Here is a 19,103-nt window from a genome sequence, read left to right as displayed (position 1 = left end):
ACCTACACAAGCTTATTAGTACAATAGCAAAGGGGGTGTCGGAGGCCGCAGTGGTTCAGGCATTGAACAGCACATACTTACAAATGGGTTTTTTTCAAAAACACGGACACCCCAAGGGTTTATATGACCTCTGCTATTGCGAACACTCATTTAAAAAAATACACAAATACTTTTAAAAAATTCTAAATGGATGGCTTATAAACAAAACAAATTTTTAGTAATACCTCTTCCGGATTTTATAGAGAGGTGAAGTGGACACTATGAATACCAGAAATTTGGTCGCGTAAAGTCTAACTGGCTGCTGTCGTGGTTTCAGCCAACCCAAACTAGGCCTTTTTATAAAATAACTAAACATAAACTTCAGTGAATGGCCATAGAAATTAATGGACAGCAATGCATGCTAAGCTAATGACATGTGCTAGGGACTTAAATGGCTCATCAATACCCTCTGGAGCCTCAATTTAGAGAGCAGGATGATCAATATTCTTTTATGTTTATGTTTTTCTGAAACCTACATCACACCAGACCACATCTCACGATTTCCGAATAATAATATCCTTTTAAAAATGGCATGTGATGTCGTGTATTTTTCCTGCTAGGGACATAGTAAATAAATCACATTGAACAGCTGGTTTTATATAAGTTAAAAAAATTTGTTACTTTTAAGTTATTATTCATACGTATAATCAAATATGTACAATTTTTGATTTTCCAGATACATAGTAGAATTGTATGCGTTATTGTTGTTTTGCTCTCAGCTAATTATTTAAATACACATACATTTATTTACAGGAAGTGCCTTAAAATGTTTTGAGTGCAACAGCTTCAATGACTCAAGATGTGCATTAGAAGTTCCACCTGAAGCGCTCTCAAAAGAGTGCAGTACTCACCAGAATTCGATGCACAAGTACATATTGTGCAGAAAAATTGTACAGACCATAGAATATGAAGTTAACGGATGTAAGTATGCTATTGAATTACAGTATAAAAAAAAAATTTAAAAACTTTTTGATATTTTGCACACCTGTTAATTAAAGTTATTGTATATTGAATTATTCTGCCTTTAGTGCCCCCGGATTCGAGGGTAATTCGAAGCTGTGGATGGGATGACTCCAGTTATCTTAACGCCTGCTACCAGCGATCCGGTTTTGGCGGACGACAAGAGGTCTGCTCATGTACAACAAATCTGTGCAATAGTGCAACAGCTGCAGGAGTCGCAATGCTCTTTGTTACCTCATTATTAGCATTCCCAGCACTTTTGTAAATAAGCAACAAAATTTTTTTAAATTATAAATATAAATGTACTAGTGTATAAAATGAGTCAAGAAAATTAAGTGCTGTTATTGTCATTTATTTTCGTACAATTTAAAGAAAACCTAGAGAATGCATTTGACTTTTTGTCATTTGTTAGGCACATGTGATGACCCTAATCAAAATGTCAGCTTAGTAAGTATAATTTATAAAAATCTCCTTTGATGATACTGAAGTAATTTCTTAATTACAAAAAATAATGTAAATCTTTTAGTTTCTACTGGTTATGTATACTTATAACGTGGTATGTTTACTTATGGTGTGAGCATTTCCAATGTTGTATAGATTTTAAAAAAAATTGTTGCTCTTTTGTTTTTGCTTGTTTTTTCTTCTTTTTTTCTAAAACTAACACTGTTTCAAAAGTAATTAATGTATTGATTTTTATTTTTCGAAAGTATCCCACTCCTTTTAGTGTCTAATGAAAAATGTTTCCCAGTTTGGATTTTTCATATTGAGCAAATCATCCAGTCATTCGGATTTGGCATCTGGAAAAATTCTGTTGGATCCCTGAAAAATTGATGATGCATAGATGGGTGACATAAATAATGAGAAGAGAAATACTACGCAGCTCGAGGAAAGGGTAAATACAGGAATCAATTAAGGCAATAACTGGACAAAGACAAGATTAGTTATAATGACAAAATTTACTTCATTTTCTTTTCAGAATGATCCATTTGATATTCTTAAAAAAGAAAGCAATGGAAAGGTCAACATTGCAATTCGGAAAAAAACAAGACCTATTCCTGATGTAATTCCAAGATTCCCTAGTAAGAATTGTAACTTTAATATGATAGAATTTATGTTAACTTTTAACTATGCTGTCATTTTAAATAATACTGTGATAAGCAAAATAAAACTAAAAACCCTATAAAACAACAACAAATGTTTAAAGAATTTTTTTTCAATTCTTGAAAATTTTGTTTGTTAAGACGTATGAATATTTTTTTTTTCTTGATTTATTATTATTATTTGTGGTTTATTAATTGAATTGAAAAAGGCAAATTCAAAATGTCCAATCTGCTGAATATAATTATATTCAAATTTCACTGAGATTGGTAGAATCTAATTTTATAAGTGTTATGTCATAAAATGGTAATAAACACACTGAAAGATTAAAGAATGCACATTTATGAACTTTACCAAAAAGTTATCTACAAAAAAAACCCACAGATAAGTTTTTTAAGAAAATACATACTATCATACATTTTATTTCAGGTGATTTGAAATTACCACTGAATGTTAAAGGGATATGCAATGACACTGTAGGCGTTGAATTGTGCAGCAAACTAAATTTAAACAATAAAGATGCACATAATAATGTAAGCGTATCCGACCAGGGAGTGCAGATGGGAGGGAATACCATCCCACCAAATGAGACTTCTTGTCCTTATGTTTTGACATTGCTCCCTCCATCAGTGGGACAGAATGTGAATTCACCACCAAGAATTCATCCCCCATACAGCACTGGCCAATTTGTCCAAAGCGCATCCCCTTTTGTCCGGGTCCCTCTGGTAGATCCGATGTACTACCAAAATCAATGCTCATACCAGTACGGGTATAGGATGCCAGCACTTGTCAGGAATGCTGACAATGTGTATTGGAACCACCAACAAATGTACAGGTCGAAACCAGGGAGCGTTTATGGAATTCCTCCAGAGCCGAGGGTGATGCAAAGTGAATACCATCGAATGAATAGGCAATTTAATCTCCTGCTACAGCCCAATGCTGTTAGGGTATTTAACGATTACAAATCTAATTTACAAAAGCCAGTTGTAAATGAACAGGAGGCGAATAACGTTTCTCCGAGGCAGAAATGCGCTGATCAAAAATTTGAAGACCCAAAAGACAACATGACCGTTCATATCGGTGGATTGTTAACTCTTCCGAGAAGCCTCCAAACATACAGTGATGAATCGTCCCAAAGCTCTACGTCGTCTTCCAGAAATGATGATGAATCTACTAAAATTGCTTTTACTCTGCCCGGAATGGCTGAATTTAAAAAAATGGCTCACACAGGATGCAGGGATCTAGAAAGATTGATAGCCAAATACAATGTTAAAAGCTCGAAAGTAGACCTGGAAGAATTTTGCAAAGCGGTAAAGGCCAATTTGGTCAATACGAGCCCGGGATTGATTCAAATGGAACCGGTACTAAGAGAAATAATACTGGCTTTTCTCCATATATCTAGTTCATGGGTGAGTCTCGCTAGTCTTCTGCCTGTTTCGAAAGAACAGCCGAATCCTTTAGACAGCTCTCTTGAACCGTTGGCAAAAGAATTTCAACAATGGCAGGAAATTTCTAAAACTATGTTAGAGAAAATAAGTTTAGCTCTGCATGGAATCCCAAACGAACACGAGCGGTATGTTTCTGGTGCGTATAAGAAAAATGTCAATCCACGAAATACAAAGCCGATAGAGACAGATGTACCGATGAAAGTCTCTGAAAATTGGCCCACTGTGAATGAATGGCAACACTTCTCAAGACAAAATTCTCAAAGAGAAAACCACCAGCAGCCCAACCCAATAAGCCCAAGACAAAATATGCGCACTCAGCAAAATTCGTTTCTCAGTTACTCTTATCCCAATGACAACTCTCAGAATGAAAAGAGGAAAAATAGCAATTTGCCTCTAGCCAAAGAAGTGAGCTCAAATTTGAGGGATTGGGACACACCATTTGGCTCCACGATAATCTATCCGCAGCAATATGGAAATAAAAAATCACAAGATGGAAAAAAAACTTCTCCTCAATCAAATAGAAATGACCACTTTCGGTAAGTATTTTTTCATATTTTTTACAAACTTAAAAATACTGTCTATGACAAAAAGATAAAAATGTCGCAAATATTCAAAAATTATAATCGGCAAAAACTTTTAATTATTCTTTTAGAAATTTTATTAGTCTGTTTTCCCAACATTGAATCATGTAAAAAATCCTTTAGGATTCTATGTAAATAAACTTATTTTCTTATTGGTATTTAACTTATACTTGTCAATTTGGTGAGATAGATGCTTCATTGTTCTTTGCTTGATTCCAAACAGCTTTCTGACAATGACAATCTCCAACCTAAGGATTTCACATAAAATTAAGAACCGAACAACATTCTGACCATTTCAGAACCCTAATATTGTGGCAAATAAACCACTACATTGCAAATTTCACATTATGATTGGCGCCACTGGCCTTGATAAAAGTAATTTGTACATTAAGCACATCCAACAAAATTTTAAAATATTTTATCAAACTTGAAGCCAATACTTGGTCAAAGCGCATCCCCTTTTGCCTGGGTCCCAATCCGATGTACTATAATGTGCTTAATTGATCTTTCCCTTATTCGACAATATTTTATAATATGTCCATCTCATTAACTTTTCGAGTACTGGTGTTTGAGTCTAAACTTTTTTAAATTTTCTTTTGCTTCAAGTTGTTTCTTTGTGAGGACACTGGACTACATAGCTCTCGGTAGAAATAGAAGCTGCCCAACCCAGAAAAAAATAGATGATAATTATCACACATGGAAACCAAATACTTTTTTTATATCACACACATTAAACATCAATTTTAGAAAGATAAAGTTATAAAAAATATAGTTGTTTTAAATTATTTTCAGTGTTAGAAGTATCGGCCACTTTTTCTCTTATAAATACTCGATTAAGGTATGGTTATGAAGAAAAAAGCAAATTTAGTTGTTACTGCAAAGCTTTCGATCCACAAGGTCATCATCAGGGCAAAACAATCTTAAAAATGCCTACAGATTGACATATTTATGTTTTTTACAGGCCAAAGCTGCTTGGCAATCTTGGGACTAATAAAACTTAAATATTTCAATCTGTAGGCATATTTAAGATTGTTTGCCCTGATGATGACTAGAAAATAGGTCAAAAGCTTGGTAGTAACAACTGAATTTGCTTTTTTCTTCGAGTCCATGCCTTGATCCAGGGTGTTCGTGTCTTCATTTATTCTTAGTGTCAAGGTGCAAACACCTTCATTAACATTTTTACAGTTTTAACATTTTGATTTAACTTATCTGTGAACAATTTTTAATTTACTGCTAGTATTTTTTTTTTTTAATTTTATCTTTATTGTCTATATTTTTAGAAAGTGAAAACAGATTTGTCGTGAAATAACCGGAAAGGATCCTGAAGTGTCAATGGTCTTTATTATGTTTTAGTTAATTTTTTGTTTAGAACAAGTTCAGTCAAATGGTAAGACAATAATTTATTCTTGATCTGACAAGTGAACACTTTTTTTTTTTTCTTGTTCTAGGGAAATTAGAAGATAATAATTCATCAAGCAAGTCCGTCTTTGTTGTAGACCCAAGCAATTATCTTTGTTCTTTTTTGAACATTATTTGGTCCAAGAAGTTTGTTTTGTGAGCAAAAAAAACAAGTAAGCTTATAAAAATGGAATCATCAGTTAAATAAAAAAGAAAATAATACAAAAAGAATAAAACACTTAACAAATCGAAGATAAAAGAAAAGCAAGACATGTTTCCCATGGTGGTTATATTTGAATATTAAGGAGAAAGCTGCATTTCTTTCACTGGAAATTTCAATTAAATGGTTCAATCATCAAGCATCAAGTATCCAGACGCAAACACTACTAAATACACCAGTTTTACATTTCTTGCTACTTGTTTTAATATAGAGAAATAGTAACCTTTTGTTGAGCCATTAAGAAAATTTTACATAGTTGCAATAGTTTATTTCCATTGTTTTGATTGTTTTTTTAAATAGACTTCTTTGTGTTCAGACTCAGTATTATTCAAGCAGTAGATAAAATTTAAACATTTCAAGAGAAATTAAAAGGTACATGTAAGAAAATTTCACATTGTTGAACATACAAGACAAATATGTTCAAAAATAAAAACTACATAATTCATCCAACTTTATTTTAACAAAATTAGCATTACGGTGAAGTTTTTGTTATATCCATTGACAAATTTAATTTAAATAATTAATCATATAATAGTTATTATAATTCTCACATCAAATAGCATTTTTCCACAAACTGGTGAATATACTCTTCAATTTTTTAATAGGGCGTCGGTGGCCACAACGGTTTAGGTTTGACACGGCACTCATCACTGTAAGGTAAAGGTCCCGGGTTCGAATCCAGCGGCCCTGCATTCGAACCCGACATACTTACAAATGGGCTTTTTTTTCAAAAACATCGGCACCTTGAGGGTTTATATGACCTCTGCTGTTGTGAACCCTCGTAATAAATAAATTAAAAAATTTAATAAATTTTCAATGATCAGTAAATAAGACAGATATTGATTTAATTTGTTGTTTTCCTTTGCCACCTCAGGTCACAGTTATATTTTAATACATTTAAAACATACATTTAATATACAACTACATTTAAAGACTTTTTTTTAAATATTTTTTTTCAATTTAAAAAATCTGTGTTGTTACGTTTCACAATGAGAAGAGTACGAGTTACATTATTTTATGTTTTTAATACATATACCTCTTAGTGTTAAATTGCTTTTATTTGTTAATACATTGTCAGTAAAACTTTAAAAACTTTTGTAGCTTTTTTTTTTAAACTACAAGGCTATATGAATCCTCAGGATGCCAGTGTTTTTGAAAAAAACATTTATAAGTATCTTACAATTAATTAAGGTTTTCAGTTGAGATAAAAGTCAATGGCACGAGCGGGATTCAAGCCCAAGGACCTTTGGCTGAATATGCCACTGCTCTGACCACTTGAGCTATTGTGAAAACCAAAGGTCGTGGGTTCAAATCCCACTCATGCCACTAATTTTTCATCTCAACCAAAGACTTTAGATGAAAAGAATAATTAATTGGAATAATTAATATGATCAATGATGACCAGTAAGAAAATATGGATTATCATTATTGTTATTGTTCAAATATTGTTTTAACTTTGAATAAATAAACTTGAGGAATTTTTCTATAAAGAATGATGAACTAAATTGGCCCATAAATAAAAATGAAAAAAAATCTACATTAAAAAAAAAAAAGAAAATTGACTAACTACGTTTGAAAGACAATTTGATCCTTTCCTATCATCTTTGTTTGCCTATCCTCAGTCATTGGTCTCTCAGACACTTTTTGCCATTTCGCCATTTTCAGTGTGTCTGCACTGTTTGTCAAAGTTCATCACCTTGCAAACCACAAGAGATAATCTCACAATTTACTTCGTAAAAAGCATGGTATGGTATAGTATGGTGAAAAAGGATACTAGGAAGCGGGGTTTGCACTCCCCAGGCACTGCAGCCTTCTGGCTTATTGTACCTTCATAGTTCCTTAGTACAGTGTATTAGACTCAATCCTTCTTCTTAGAAGTATCAGGTCATTGACTGTCGCTGCTGTGATTTGATTCCCTAAGTTTTTTCCGTACGTTAGGTTAAATCTCCATTGAGCTGTCGCTTCACATTCGAAGATGATATGGGTGGCTGTTTCTTCCTCCTCATTATATAATCTGCAAATGGGATCATCATTGTATATACCCATGTTGTGTAGATGTTTTCTCAGATGCCAGTGACCGGTTAGTAGTCCTACTACTCCTCTGAGTTTGGCCCTCTCCAATGGCAGCATTGCTTTTGCTAGTCTTGGTGAGGATTGTTCCATCATAAGTTTACTATGTCTAGCGCCGCTAGAGTTTATCCACTTCTCCTTTTGTTTAGATTCATTCTGCGAAGGAGGATTCTATATTTGTTTTGTTATCCTAAGTATAGGTTCGGGGCCTATGTATGGTCTTCCAGATCCTCCTCTGGCCAGACTATCTGCTTTCTCATTACCCAAAATTCCTCTGTGCCCTGGCACCCAAGCTATAATCAGGTTGTGTTTCCCCAGGTTTTGGAGATTTTGGATGCTTTCACTGGCTAATTTTGATGTGATTCTTTTCCATGCTAATGCTTTAATGGATGCTTGGCTATCTGATCTTATGAGGATTTTTTTGTCAGTGTCATAAAAAGCATAGAAAAAGATGTCGACTGAATCTACCAAAAAATAAAAATATTTAAACGTTCTCCTACAAAGAAACAGCATAGGGTTTGTTTTGCTTAAAATTTTCTATCAATAATTTCAAATTTAAATATCAAAGCAACTTAAGTCATTTTTCAACTTTGGTCAAAATTTATAAGAAACATCGAAAGACAAGAATATAATCAGGAATGATAAAAATATAGTTTTTTTTATAATAATTTTATTTTTTTAGCTGTTTCTTCTATAAGTGAAATATTGGTTGTGCAAATACTTTTGAACGCCAGTGTATATGAAAAAAAGTGAAAATTTTTAAAATTTAGCGGTTCCTTGAGCGTTGTTCCGGTTGCAATTTTTTTGTCGAGTGTCGTGCCATCAAGATTTGTACTTGACAATCGTTCAATGTTCAATTATTTTGTAGTTAAATGCTTTAGTAAATGACATTTGATGCAAAAAGAATGATTTTTTCGTGGCCATTGAGACCTTTCCTGTTTGAATTAGGCCGCCGACAATAAACACAAACTGGGGGATAGTTGAAAATTTGATTTTTTCCCCGCAAATCTAGCGCTTTTGTGGCCCCGCCCAACACTAATCTGTCGTCTCGTTTGTCGTACGGAGCGGATCCGCCGTCTGGCGTTATCAGCCGGCGACACAATCACGGCTGCGAGCATGCAATTTTGGGGTTATACCATCCACTCCGTTTAGGCAAATTACCCCACAAAAAGTATAAATTCACGACGCCAGACACACATCCAAGCGGTATCCGGTTCAAATTCCCTGTCGATGATGCCGTACATGCCGATGGAGTCGGCCAAAAACACACCCATCGTTACTTTCCTGGCAAGGCCGGAGGTGCAGTACTTCATCAGGGTTTCGGTTTTCTCCCTGGCTACTTACCTCTCGGTCAAATGGTTCCTGAAGCAGATGGACCCGACCAACAAGCAGAAAAAAACAGCAGTCAAAAAGGTGAGCGCGGACGATTTTGGGAGAAGCAGCAACCATGCTTCACTCAAATCTTAATCTTTACATCTGCCATTTTACTCTAACATTAACCTATTTTATTAGTCTAATGTTTCAATAAACTCTAGCTGTTTAAAACAGTCTTTTTCATCGTGAGATTTTTCTCTCATGGGCTTCAGAGCAATGAACTTGTAATTTGATCCATAGACCCTGATAGGGTTACGGTATGAGAGACTCTCTGCGATACTGGCATGAGATACAAAGAGTATCCATACGACTAGATCCAGTCATCTGCCCTCCATCTCTTCTCGACCCTTTCCTAAGTGGTTTACAGACCCAGATCATATTTTTATAATGTACAAGTTAGAAGCTGTAGCTCTTGGTATTTAACTAGGTGAAAAACAAGTAAGAATAATGTGGGTTTGCACAATTAATAAGGAACATGACACAAGAGGCAGCCACGCCTTTCTTTATAAAGAACTATGGGAAGATTCTAACAAGTTCTTCAATTATTACTACATGTCATTCATCACCTTTCAAAACAGCTTAAGAGAGAAATTAGTTGATCATTATCAAAAATGTCAATGCCATCCATTTTGGAAGAGTAACGACAGTAAATGTAAATGACAAGAATTGGAAGGGGTAATCTGCTCAATACAGGATAAACTGTGTGAATGGCACCATGTTGCACAATGTCCCATCAGCTGCCTTCATATAGAAAGAATATAAAAACATCCTAATCAACTAAAAATCGGTCAGCTTCCAGTCTCCTGAATGAATGATGGAATCTGCCCTATGTTACCATCGCCTATTGATACCTGTCTCATACCAATCTCCTCCGTGTGAGCAAGGCCTTATCAATTGGTCTGCTCATTCTCACTGAATTAGTCAGGCATGTTTCGCCATTTTACTATCTTAGCTGGCCTGGGTAAAACAATAACCTTACCAATCATCTTGGTCTGCTTATCTTAGCTGATTTGGTCTGTCAGATGGATTTCACCATTTTGCCATATTAGTGAGTGCCATATTAACCATCCCTTAACAGCCATCTTGGTCAGCTTATACTTGCTGATTTGCTATGTCAGACATGTTTTGCCAATTTCCCACCTTAGCAAGGATAGGCAAATCAAGATGATTGGTAAGGATAACATGAGTCATCCTTGCCGATCAGCTTATCCTTGCTGATTTGGTCTGTCAATGTTTTGCCTTTTTGCCATCTTAGAGAGGTTGGGCAAAACAAGATGATTGGTCAAGATCAAATTGGTCATCCTTGCCGATATTCTTCGTCTGCTAATCTTAGCTGATTTGGTCTGTCAGACATGTTTTGCCAGTTTCCCACCTTTGCAAGGATAGGCAAATCAGGATGATTGATAAGGATAAAATTAGTCATCCTTAACGGCCATCTTGGTTAGCGTATACTTGCTGATTTGCTGTCAGACATGTTTTGCCTTTTTGCCATCTTAGTGGGGCTGGGCAAAACAAGATGATTGGTCATGATCAAATTGGTCATCCTTGCCAATTTTCTTGGTCTGCTTATCCTTGCTGATTTGGTCTGTCAGATACGTCATGCGTACTGATAATCTTGGTCTGCCTATCTTTGCTCAGTCAGTCAGACATGTTTCGCCATTTTGCCATCTTAGCAAGGATAAACAAAACAAGATGAACGGTAAGGATCGAATTAGTTATCCTTACTGATCATCTTGGACTACCTATCCGGGCATTAGGACATTTTCTTGTCTTCATTGTCTGACATTGTCTTCAGGGTTTGAACAGTTTAGACATACATTGAAGTTAGCGAAATGCTGGAACACGTCTGTCAGGCCAATCTAGTAAGGATGATCAGGCTAAGATGATCAATAAGGCCTTTCAGGCAAGGCAGTTCGATTGATTTAACTGAGGAGGCAGGAGCACTTCTTATGTTTTCTCTTCTGCAACAAAATTGAAAAACTGTACTTCCCTCCAAGTTGCACTCATTTTTATTTTACCACTATACTTCTCACACTTCATGTCCCATATCACTGGACTACTATGAATTTTTTCAATAAACTGTTCCGCATAGGATAAATTGCAACACTTTTTATGGTGAACTCAGTTGACTCAACTAGGTAATTGGTGTGAAGGATGAATGACAAATTGTACCTCTTAACCAGTTGGGATGAGAACTTGAGCGGCACTTGTGCCTTATCATTTTCTTCAGGTCTACACTCCTTGACACCTGTTTTTTCAACTAGCTGATGCTTCATTTGAAAGAACCCTAAGTTTAATTTATACTTGCTTCTCTATTTCACATAAATTCAATTTTCAATATGTTTCAGGCGCAAGAGATGCTTGCAAAATTGGGATTGTCGAATTTAAAGGACGTAAGTTAACATTCTCTTTAAGATAGTTTTTCCTAGTTTTAATTTTAATTTTTTTATTACTTTCAGCTGAACGAGTACGAAATGATGATCGCCAGCCATCTCGTTGACCCAAATGACATTAAGGTCACTTGGAGCAGCATAGGAGGGCTCAATAACATAATTCAAGAGATAAAAGAAATTGTCATCTTGCCAATCGTAAGAAAAGATTTATTCCACGGGTCACAATTGACACAGCCCCCAAAAGGTACAATTTGATTTTTAAATAATCATTTCACTTTTATTAGTTGAGTTTTTCATTTTTTCCTCAAGTCAAAAATGAGAAGGTTCTGCTTTTTTTATTTTTTTGCTTTTGAGAGTTAGTCGCCAACCCCATGTTGCAACTTACTTAAATATTATGGTCATTTGTAAAATAAGTCTGTAGTTATTTTTTTTATTTTTAACAATTGAATTTTATCCTTCTTGTGTTTGAAGCAATTTTTATTTAGACAATTTATTTTTTTTTTTTTTTGACAAAATTTAGACAGACTAAAAAGGGATTAGGTAAAGTATTTTTATTTGGCAGTTTCATTTGGTTCAGAACCTTTGATGATGACCAAATTTAAGCATTTTTCACTCTCCATGAGGGAGAGACATTTAACAGATCTTATACAAGCATTTCAACACATCTGAGAGCAGCTGCAGAAGAGGGGGGGGTTCCTCACAATTTGACTTAAAAGAATTTGTTGTACTGCATTCCATCTGCGGAGAAAAAAACTGATAACCAGGGATGAAAAGTGTGAGAGGAAAATCCTGGGGAAAACACAGCGACCCATTGGAGGAGATGTTTTATTATGAGCTTCTTCTGCCCAGCCAACTGGTTGATTTTAGTTTGCACTTCACACAATTGGAGCTATTAGAGTCACCAAAGTGACCAAAAACTATGCAAGGGAATCATTTTCCACCAGTATAAAACCCGTGACTTTGCAGACGCACCAGAAATTGTTAAGAGTTTAGCTGGGGTATGCTACCCCACCCACCATATTCTGATATTGTCCTGTCAGTTTTTCGCATATTCCAGGCTCTGCAAAACCATTAATAACACTACTTCACTTGAGAATTGCAGAAAGTGCAAAACTAAAAAAACTGAGAAGCTCTGGGAGAATTATGTGCAAAATTATGTGGGTGTGTTAGGGAACAAAATGTAGATATATTGATGATTAAATTTGTTTACAACAACCTTAATTTACCATTACAAAAAATGCTTCTGACTTATTTTACAACCCATTATACCTAAATCATAAAATAATAGAGAAATAAAATTAAAAACAATGCAAAATACCACATGCTACCAAAGCATTGCAAAAAATGGTCTTCATATTTAAGCTTAATTTAAAAAAAATAAATACAAATAAAATACAAATACAAAAAAACACATCGTAATCATTTCAGTCAAGATGTTAATATTTATTTATTTTTTATGCAATTATATTTTTCATTTTTTATTTTTTTTTTTTTAAAGGAGTGTTACTTCATGGACCACCTGGATGTGGAAAGACAATGATCGCAAAAGCTACTGCCCGTGAGGCGGGGACTAGGTTTATAAACCTTGATTTATCAATCCTTACTGATAAGTGGTACGGTGAGAGCCAAAAACTGGCTGCAGCTGTTTTCTCTTTAGCTGTTAAGATTCAGCCCTGCATCATATTTATCGACGAGATAGGTCAGTACATCAAAGTGGAAAAAAAAGAAAATGGCCGAATGTTTTAACTTCTTACTTTTTCAGATTCATTTCTCCGCAGTAGGAATGTTCAAGATCATGAAGCGACGGCTATGATGAAAGCTCAGTTTATGACTCTTTGGGATGGCTTAAACACGGACCCAACCTGCACAGTCATAGTGATGGGCGCTACGAACAGACCCCATGACCTCGACTTGGCCATTAGGCGTAGGATGCCGGCTACGTTCCATATTACGCTTCCGGTATGTTTAGACGTTTTGTCAAATATTAAAATAGAAATTACCCGTATTTTTTTTTTCCTCCAGTCTCTAGAACAGAGAAAAGACATCTTGCAATTGATCATGAATGGAGAACCATTGGCAGACAACGTGGACTTGGATAAAATTGCAAAGCTTTCGGAGAGCTTCTCAGGGTCAGACCTCAAAGAACTTTGCCGGAACGCATCTATGTACAGGATCAGGGACTATATGAAAAACTGCCAAATTACAAACTCACCCAAAAAGTAAATTTCGAAATAGTAATTTTTAGTAACACATAAGACAAATTATGTAATCCCGATTATAATTAATTATTGTGATTTTTCAGCCTTAGTACACGTGGAGGATATCTCAATCAAAAATTAGAAGAAGATCAGGAAGAGTTCAGAGACACACTACGGCCCATAACCATGGAGGATATGGTTAACTCGTTGAGTAAGATGAAAGAGACCAAAGTGGTATGTTCAACGCTGTCCATGGACTGAGAAAGTCTGAACTTGAAAATCTGTTCATTTGTAAAAAGCTGTCAACGTTCTAAGGAATGTTCCTCCTGTAATTGTGCTGTTGTTAGGTCATACATAAAAGAGCTAAATTAAACATTCTCACATCACTGTGTTTGCTCTTTTTGTTTTATTTATTTATTTTCTTTTTTTGTGATTAATAGTGTTAATCATTAAATTAGATCAAATTATTTTCTCACCTGAGAAAAATATCCTAGACAATAATATACGGTTGGTTATTTATAAGTTATGTTAGACATTGCACAGAATATTGTTGTTATTACTTGTAAAAATTTTATTAATAATAGTTTGGATTTTTATTTAAATGTGTCCTGTTTCTGTCTACCCTCTTGGCTAGTTCTGTTATTACTTACATTGTGTTAAAACAGGTTTTCACATCCTCGCAAGTCCAAATTTAATATTTTACAACACTAATTATTGAGGATTTAAAAAATGTTCAGACAGATATTAAGAAGCACTTAATTTAATAGAAATTTGTATCACTGATAATTATAAAGTTATTTACATTTGCAGCTGAGTTCAATTTATCATTTAAAATGGTATATTTCTTTTATTTTTTTCTGTANTAAGAAAGATACATAAAATTGTATTTTTTTTTTTTAATCATAATTATTGATTAACGGCTAAATGAAGTTTGATATATAGTGACTTGTTGCAGGGAACCTGACAACAGTTGACTTTTGTGAAGGTTTTCCCTCACAAAAACGTTCTCATTTAAAGGTTCCAAAGAGATCTGGCAATAAAGTAAAGTACCAAGCATAAATTCAGAATATAAAAATATTTGTTGCAAAAAATATTCTTATATAATGAGGGCTAGACGAAAAACTTGGCGCTGTCAACACTGGTAAGCCTGACAAAAGGTGCTTTAAGGGATATTTACACCTAGAGAACTTGTAATTTCCATTTTTGCTCTGAAAGGTACAAAAAGATATGCAATAAAATATTTAAAACATGAATGTTAATTTAAAAAATGGATTTCTAGTTCTTAGCCTGGCAACAATTGTCATTTTGTGGTTTTGCATTTTGAAGTTTACAAAGGGATATTGAACAATATAAGGAATTAAGATTAAGGTAAAAATGTTAAAATGAGTTAAATGGATAATTATATGTGTTTAATGAACTTGGTCAAAATTTCCACAAAAAAATAAAAAAAAGTGTTTTTCTAAAATACTTCATTCTTGACCATCTAACTACTTCAACAAATATTGAACAGCCGGTCACTAAATAACACAATTTAAAATGTTTCTGCACAAATATAAAATGATTTTATTTTTGTTTAAATCAGTATGTTTTTTTTTTTTTAATAAAAAGGATATAACATTAGTTTTTCTTTTATACACAAAAATTCTTTATGAATAGAGTTAGTAATTTCATTTAAATTTTTTACTGGATAAATAATAGTAGTGTCATCAGCATAACTACACCCAGAAACTAAAACTAACAGTTTTCCCAGAAATGTTCAATTATAATAAATCGATGTAAACAAGGATTAAGAAAGGACTTAAAATTGTACCCTGTGGTACTCCACATTTAATTGATAACAATGTACTACAGCAAGATCCAATTCTTGTTTACTGAGCCTTATTAGTTAGTTCCATTAATGCTAATTTATTTACGAGCAAAAGCCCATTTTTATTACAATAATTACAAGAAAGACAAAGAACATTTAAAACATGAAAAATATTGAAATATTAAACATTGACAATAGTAAAAATAATGCCATACAGTATAATTTAGATACCAATATTTGAATACAAAAATAATATTTGGGATTTGGGTAGTAAATAAAAATAATTGTTGTAGGTGTGTGTGTGTGTGTGTGTGTGTGTATATATATATATATATATATATATTTGATGGTACAATACTGTTTTACACGTTTAAAAGAGTAACTTTTTTGTTTGTTTTTTTAATTTACCGAAAGTAATAGTTTATACGTCAAGGGTCGGTTCAAGTGTACAGTTTTACATCAAACATTTTAAAATTGCCAGTAAAGCTAAAACTTAAAAATACAATAATAAAATAACACATAACCTAACCTTTTTAATAATAGCAGTATTCGTAATAGTTTAGCAACATAATATAAACTTTAAATTCTTGATCGCTGAATTGCAGGTGTACAAAAAATATTTAGCTTTGATTATATGTATAATTTTAAAGAAAGAGAGTGAGTGAGAGCGAGAGAGAGAGAGAAAATAAAATCCATATATGTTAAGCGATCATAAATGACCATATTAATTATTTCAATTAATTTTCTTTTTAATAATATCAGTATCAGTAAATATTAGTAACAGTTTAACGACCTAACATAAACTTAAATTCTTAATCGCTGAATTGCAGGTCTACAAAAAATATTTAGCTTTGATTATAGAAGAAAGAGAGTGAGAGAGAGAAATATAAAATAAAATCCATGTATGTTTAGCCGACCATATTAATAATTGATTTGACCATATTAATTATTATTTTATCTAAGGCCTTGGCTGAGATGTAAGCCGAAAGTCTGTTCAAATTTCTCTCATATACAACTTTTTCATCTCAATCAAAACTTATATAAAAAGAATAATCAATTGAAATAAAATAAAATAAAAACAAAAATACATTTAAAAAAGAAAAAAAGAGAAAAAAGTTATAATTTGGTAGATATTATTTATTATCCTTACAATTTTATAATAATGGTTAAACCGAAGATCAGACTTCATATTCAAGAGTAATTATTCATCTATCTGGATAGTTTTTCATCTAGCCTAGTTAATTGATTGTCGATTCATTATTTGGTGGATTTTAAAGCCGTTTTATCAATTAATTACTGAGTTCCGGTTTTCCAATGAATATTTTACTTGTTAATTTTTGGGAGAAAAATTGGTCACATGGAAAGTGAACGTTGGGTTTTTGAATTAGCGCGGGAAAAGGCGGGACAGCATCACGTGATGATTTTTCTCGAGTATTTTCTCGAAAAAAGGTCAATTTCCCGGGCCCTTTTTTGATCCGAGGGTGTTTTCCGGGAAGGGCTACGCCACCGGCGAAGGGCGGAACTCGAGTCGAACTCAGAGGGCCGATAAAGGGCCCGGAGGCCGTTTTCAGTCGGGAAATCAAGAGAGCAGGATTGGGATAAAACAGCTCAATATGGACGATCGGGACTCGAGTTGAAGGAGAGATGCGGGCAAAGGGTTTTTTCTAATAAAACACGAAACGGAAATGTCGTCGTACGAAATAAGAAAGTAAGTGATTTTCACGTTTTGGCCTTGTCGAGAGCCGTCGTCGTCGTCGAGAGCACCGCCTTCGGCCCGCGACGTCGGCGTATTTTCATGTGCGTTTTTTTGACTTTTTCCACCCCGGCTGGATTTTGGAGTTTTTCAAAAGTTCTCTCGGCCCCGTCTTTGCCCGCTCGCGACGCGCCGGACGATTGATTTATCCGAGAGAAGCGGCGATTCGTCCCGGCGCGTCGCCCGCTGGAAAAAAGACACGGAGACCCTCGGCCTTTTCGCCTTCGACGCTCATCCGTTTAATTTGTTTTCTATCCGGACCGACCGCCCCGGCCGCTTCCAGTCAATTCGGCGGCTCGTCCTGGGAGAATCGCCCGGACGCCGTGGTGTTGTCAGATCCGGGGAAACTGACAACAGTCGCCTATCCGTGAAGGTTTACCCTGAGTGAACTTCCTCTCGGGGTTTCCTCTTTTGAAATCTTCTGTCGTCTCCACCCCAGAAAACTGCAGGCCCTTTGGTATTTTTATTATTTATCCTTTTTAAATCCTGTCACAAAGTAATACAAAACTAACGGAAAAGAATTTTCCGTTTTGATAAAACTAGCTCAAAACTTTTTTTCGTTTTTGACCTCATATTATGATCATACCTCCACTCATTTTCAAATAGAAAACAATACATACTTTTTAACGTAAAAGTAATAATTTATCCTGACAGAACGTTACTCTCATACCTCTTTTGACTACTTCCACCTAGTCAACCATAAAACACCACATTTTGATAAAATTATCTTGTAAGCTTGGTCTTGACCAACATAAGAAATTGTTTAATCTATTATTTAACTATTTTCCCATAAGTATTTAAAATTAAAGAGTATTTTATCAACAAAAGTAATTTACCCTGAGAGGACATTTACCCTCTCTTTTGAATACTTCCAGCTGGTTGAACACAGAAAACAGTAGATTTTTCTTTATTTAACCTATTGAAATTCATTTTTCTAGTGATTAACTGAGAAAGGTAATTTATACTGAGAGAATATCATTCTCTTAAGGATTACCACTTTTTGACTAGGTCTATTAGTCAAACAGAACAAACAGTATATTTTTATTTGAAAAAGTCTTGCAAATTTGGACTTAAAAAACATTACAAGCTGTTTAATGTATTGTTTTAACTATTTCTTTGACATGGAGTTGAGCATAATGTTATAGTAGTTTTTCAACTTGATAACATGGTCATAATTTCCAGAATTGTTTAAAATTAACGAGTATTTCACATCCAAAGGGCAAATTACCCTGAGAGATCGTTACACTCATGATTACTTCTTTTGATTACTTCCACCTAGTCAAACACAATTTTTTCATTTTGATAAAATTGTCCTGCGAGTTTGGTTTTGAAAACCACTAGGTGTTTAATGAATTATTTTACCATTTCTTTGACATTAAGTTGAGCATAATTTCATTGTAATTTTTCAACTTGATAACATGGTAATAATTTCCAGAATTGTTTAAAATTAATGAGTATTTCACCTCCAAAAGGCAAATTACCCTGAGAGATCATTACTCTCATGATTGACTACTTCCATCTAGTCAAACACAATTTTTTCATTTTGATAAAACTTTCTTGCGAGTTTGGTTTTGAAAACCACTAGGTCTTTCTTTGACATTAAGTTGAGCATAATTTTATTGCAGTTTTTCAACTTAATAACATGGTCATAATTTCCACGATTGTTTAAAATTAACGAGTATTTCACCTCAAAAAGGTAAATTACCCTCAGAGGACATTCCTCTCCGTTGAATACTTCCAGCCGGTTGAACACAGAAAACAATA

The 19,103-nt window shown here is 34.1% G+C and overlaps 4 protein-coding genes across 8 annotated transcripts in view; all 4 read left to right on the top strand.

The window, feature by feature from the left end:
* The window catches only part of LOC106665008, a 36,347-nt gene extending 34,722 nt beyond the window's left edge, over nt 1–1,625 (top strand). The window contains exons 3-4 of the mRNA XM_024227999.1: nt 793–960; nt 1,068–1,625. Of these exons, the coding sequence (XP_024083767.1) occupies nt 793–960; nt 1,068–1,264 (365 nt within the window). The 3' untranslated portion in view covers nt 1,265–1,625. The remainder of the gene's footprint in view (nt 1–792; nt 961–1,067) is intronic.
* On the top strand, nt 1,089–5,937 carry LOC106665000. 4 transcript variants are annotated; one of them, XM_024227997.1, is made up of 6 exons: nt 1,089–1,446; nt 1,748–1,891; nt 1,976–2,078; nt 2,527–4,081; nt 5,407–5,513; nt 5,575–5,937. In XM_024227997.1, the coding sequence occupies exons 2-5, from the start codon at nt 1,841–1,843 to the stop codon at nt 5,411–5,413; spliced, it is 1,716 nt and encodes a 571-aa protein (XP_024083765.1). In that variant the 5' UTR covers nt 1,089–1,446; nt 1,748–1,840; the 3' UTR covers nt 5,414–5,513; nt 5,575–5,937. The 4 variants fall into 4 exon arrangements, with proteins under 4 accessions (XP_024083765.1, XP_024083764.1, XP_014246601.1 ...); XM_024227996.1 differs by lacking the exon at nt 1,089–1,446 and adding an exon at nt 1,463–1,555; XM_014391115.2 differs by lacking the exon at nt 1,089–1,446 and adding an exon at nt 1,628–1,673.
* Nucleotides 5,938–8,837: 2,900 nt separating this feature from the next.
* On the top strand, nt 8,838–14,381 carry LOC106665109 (ATPase family AAA domain-containing protein 1). The gene is made up of 7 exons (XM_014391315.2): nt 8,838–9,227; nt 11,537–11,581; nt 11,648–11,825; nt 13,080–13,280; nt 13,344–13,540; nt 13,604–13,800; nt 13,884–14,381. The coding sequence occupies exons 1-7, from the start codon at nt 9,045–9,047 to the stop codon at nt 14,038–14,040; spliced, it is 1,158 nt and encodes a 385-aa protein (XP_014246801.1). The 5' UTR covers nt 8,838–9,044; the 3' UTR covers nt 14,041–14,381.
* Nucleotides 14,382–17,026: 2,645 nt separating this feature from the next.
* Nucleotides 17,027–19,103, top strand: part of LOC106665060 (phosphatidylinositol 3,4,5-trisphosphate 3-phosphatase and dual-specificity protein phosphatase PTEN) — a 32,571-nt gene continuing 30,494 nt past the window's right edge. The window contains exon 1 of one of the 2 annotated variants that reach the window (XM_014391229.2): nt 17,027–17,294. The gene's annotated coding sequence lies outside the window, so the exon portion shown is untranslated. Of the gene's footprint in view, nt 17,295–17,325; nt 17,797–19,103 lie in introns of those variants that run through there. The other variant, XM_014391230.2, reaches the window with a different exon arrangement.

The sequence above is a fragment of the Cimex lectularius genome, unplaced genomic scaffold (assembly GCF_000648675.2).
Source record: "Cimex lectularius strain Harlan isolate CLEC.00 unplaced genomic scaffold, Clec_2.1 scaffold172, whole genome shotgun sequence".
NCBI lineage: Eukaryota > Metazoa > Arthropoda > Insecta > Hemiptera > Cimicidae > Cimex > Cimex lectularius.
Note: the sequence above shows the minus strand (reverse complement) of the source record. Positions and strands in the feature narration are given on the sequence as shown.

What these genes read in the sequence shown, in the direction of transcription:
- LOC106665000 (XM_024227997.1), top strand. Translation starts at nt 1,841, where the DNA reads ATGGGTGACATAAATAATGAGAAGAGAAATACTACGCAGCTCGAGGAA. An exon ending in CTACGCAGCTCGAGGAAAGG is followed by an intron (nt 1,892 to 1,975) that starts GTAAATACAGGA and finishes TTTTCTTTTCAG; the next exon opens with AATGATCCATTTGATATTCT. An exon ending in TGTAATTCCAAGATTCCCTA is followed by an intron (nt 2,079 to 2,526) that starts GTAAGAATTGTA and finishes ATTTTATTTCAG; the next exon opens with GTGATTTGAAATTACCACTG.
- LOC106665109 (XM_014391315.2), top strand. Translation starts at nt 9,045, where the DNA reads ATGATGCCGTACATGCCGATGGAGTCGGCCAAAAACACACCCATCGTT. An exon ending in GATTGTCGAATTTAAAGGAC is followed by an intron (nt 11,582 to 11,647) that starts GTAAGTTAACAT and finishes TATTACTTTCAG; the next exon opens with CTGAACGAGTACGAAATGAT. An exon ending in ATTGACACAGCCCCCAAAAG is followed by an intron (nt 11,826 to 13,079) that starts GTACAATTTGAT and finishes TTTTTTTTAAAG; the next exon opens with GAGTGTTACTTCATGGACCA.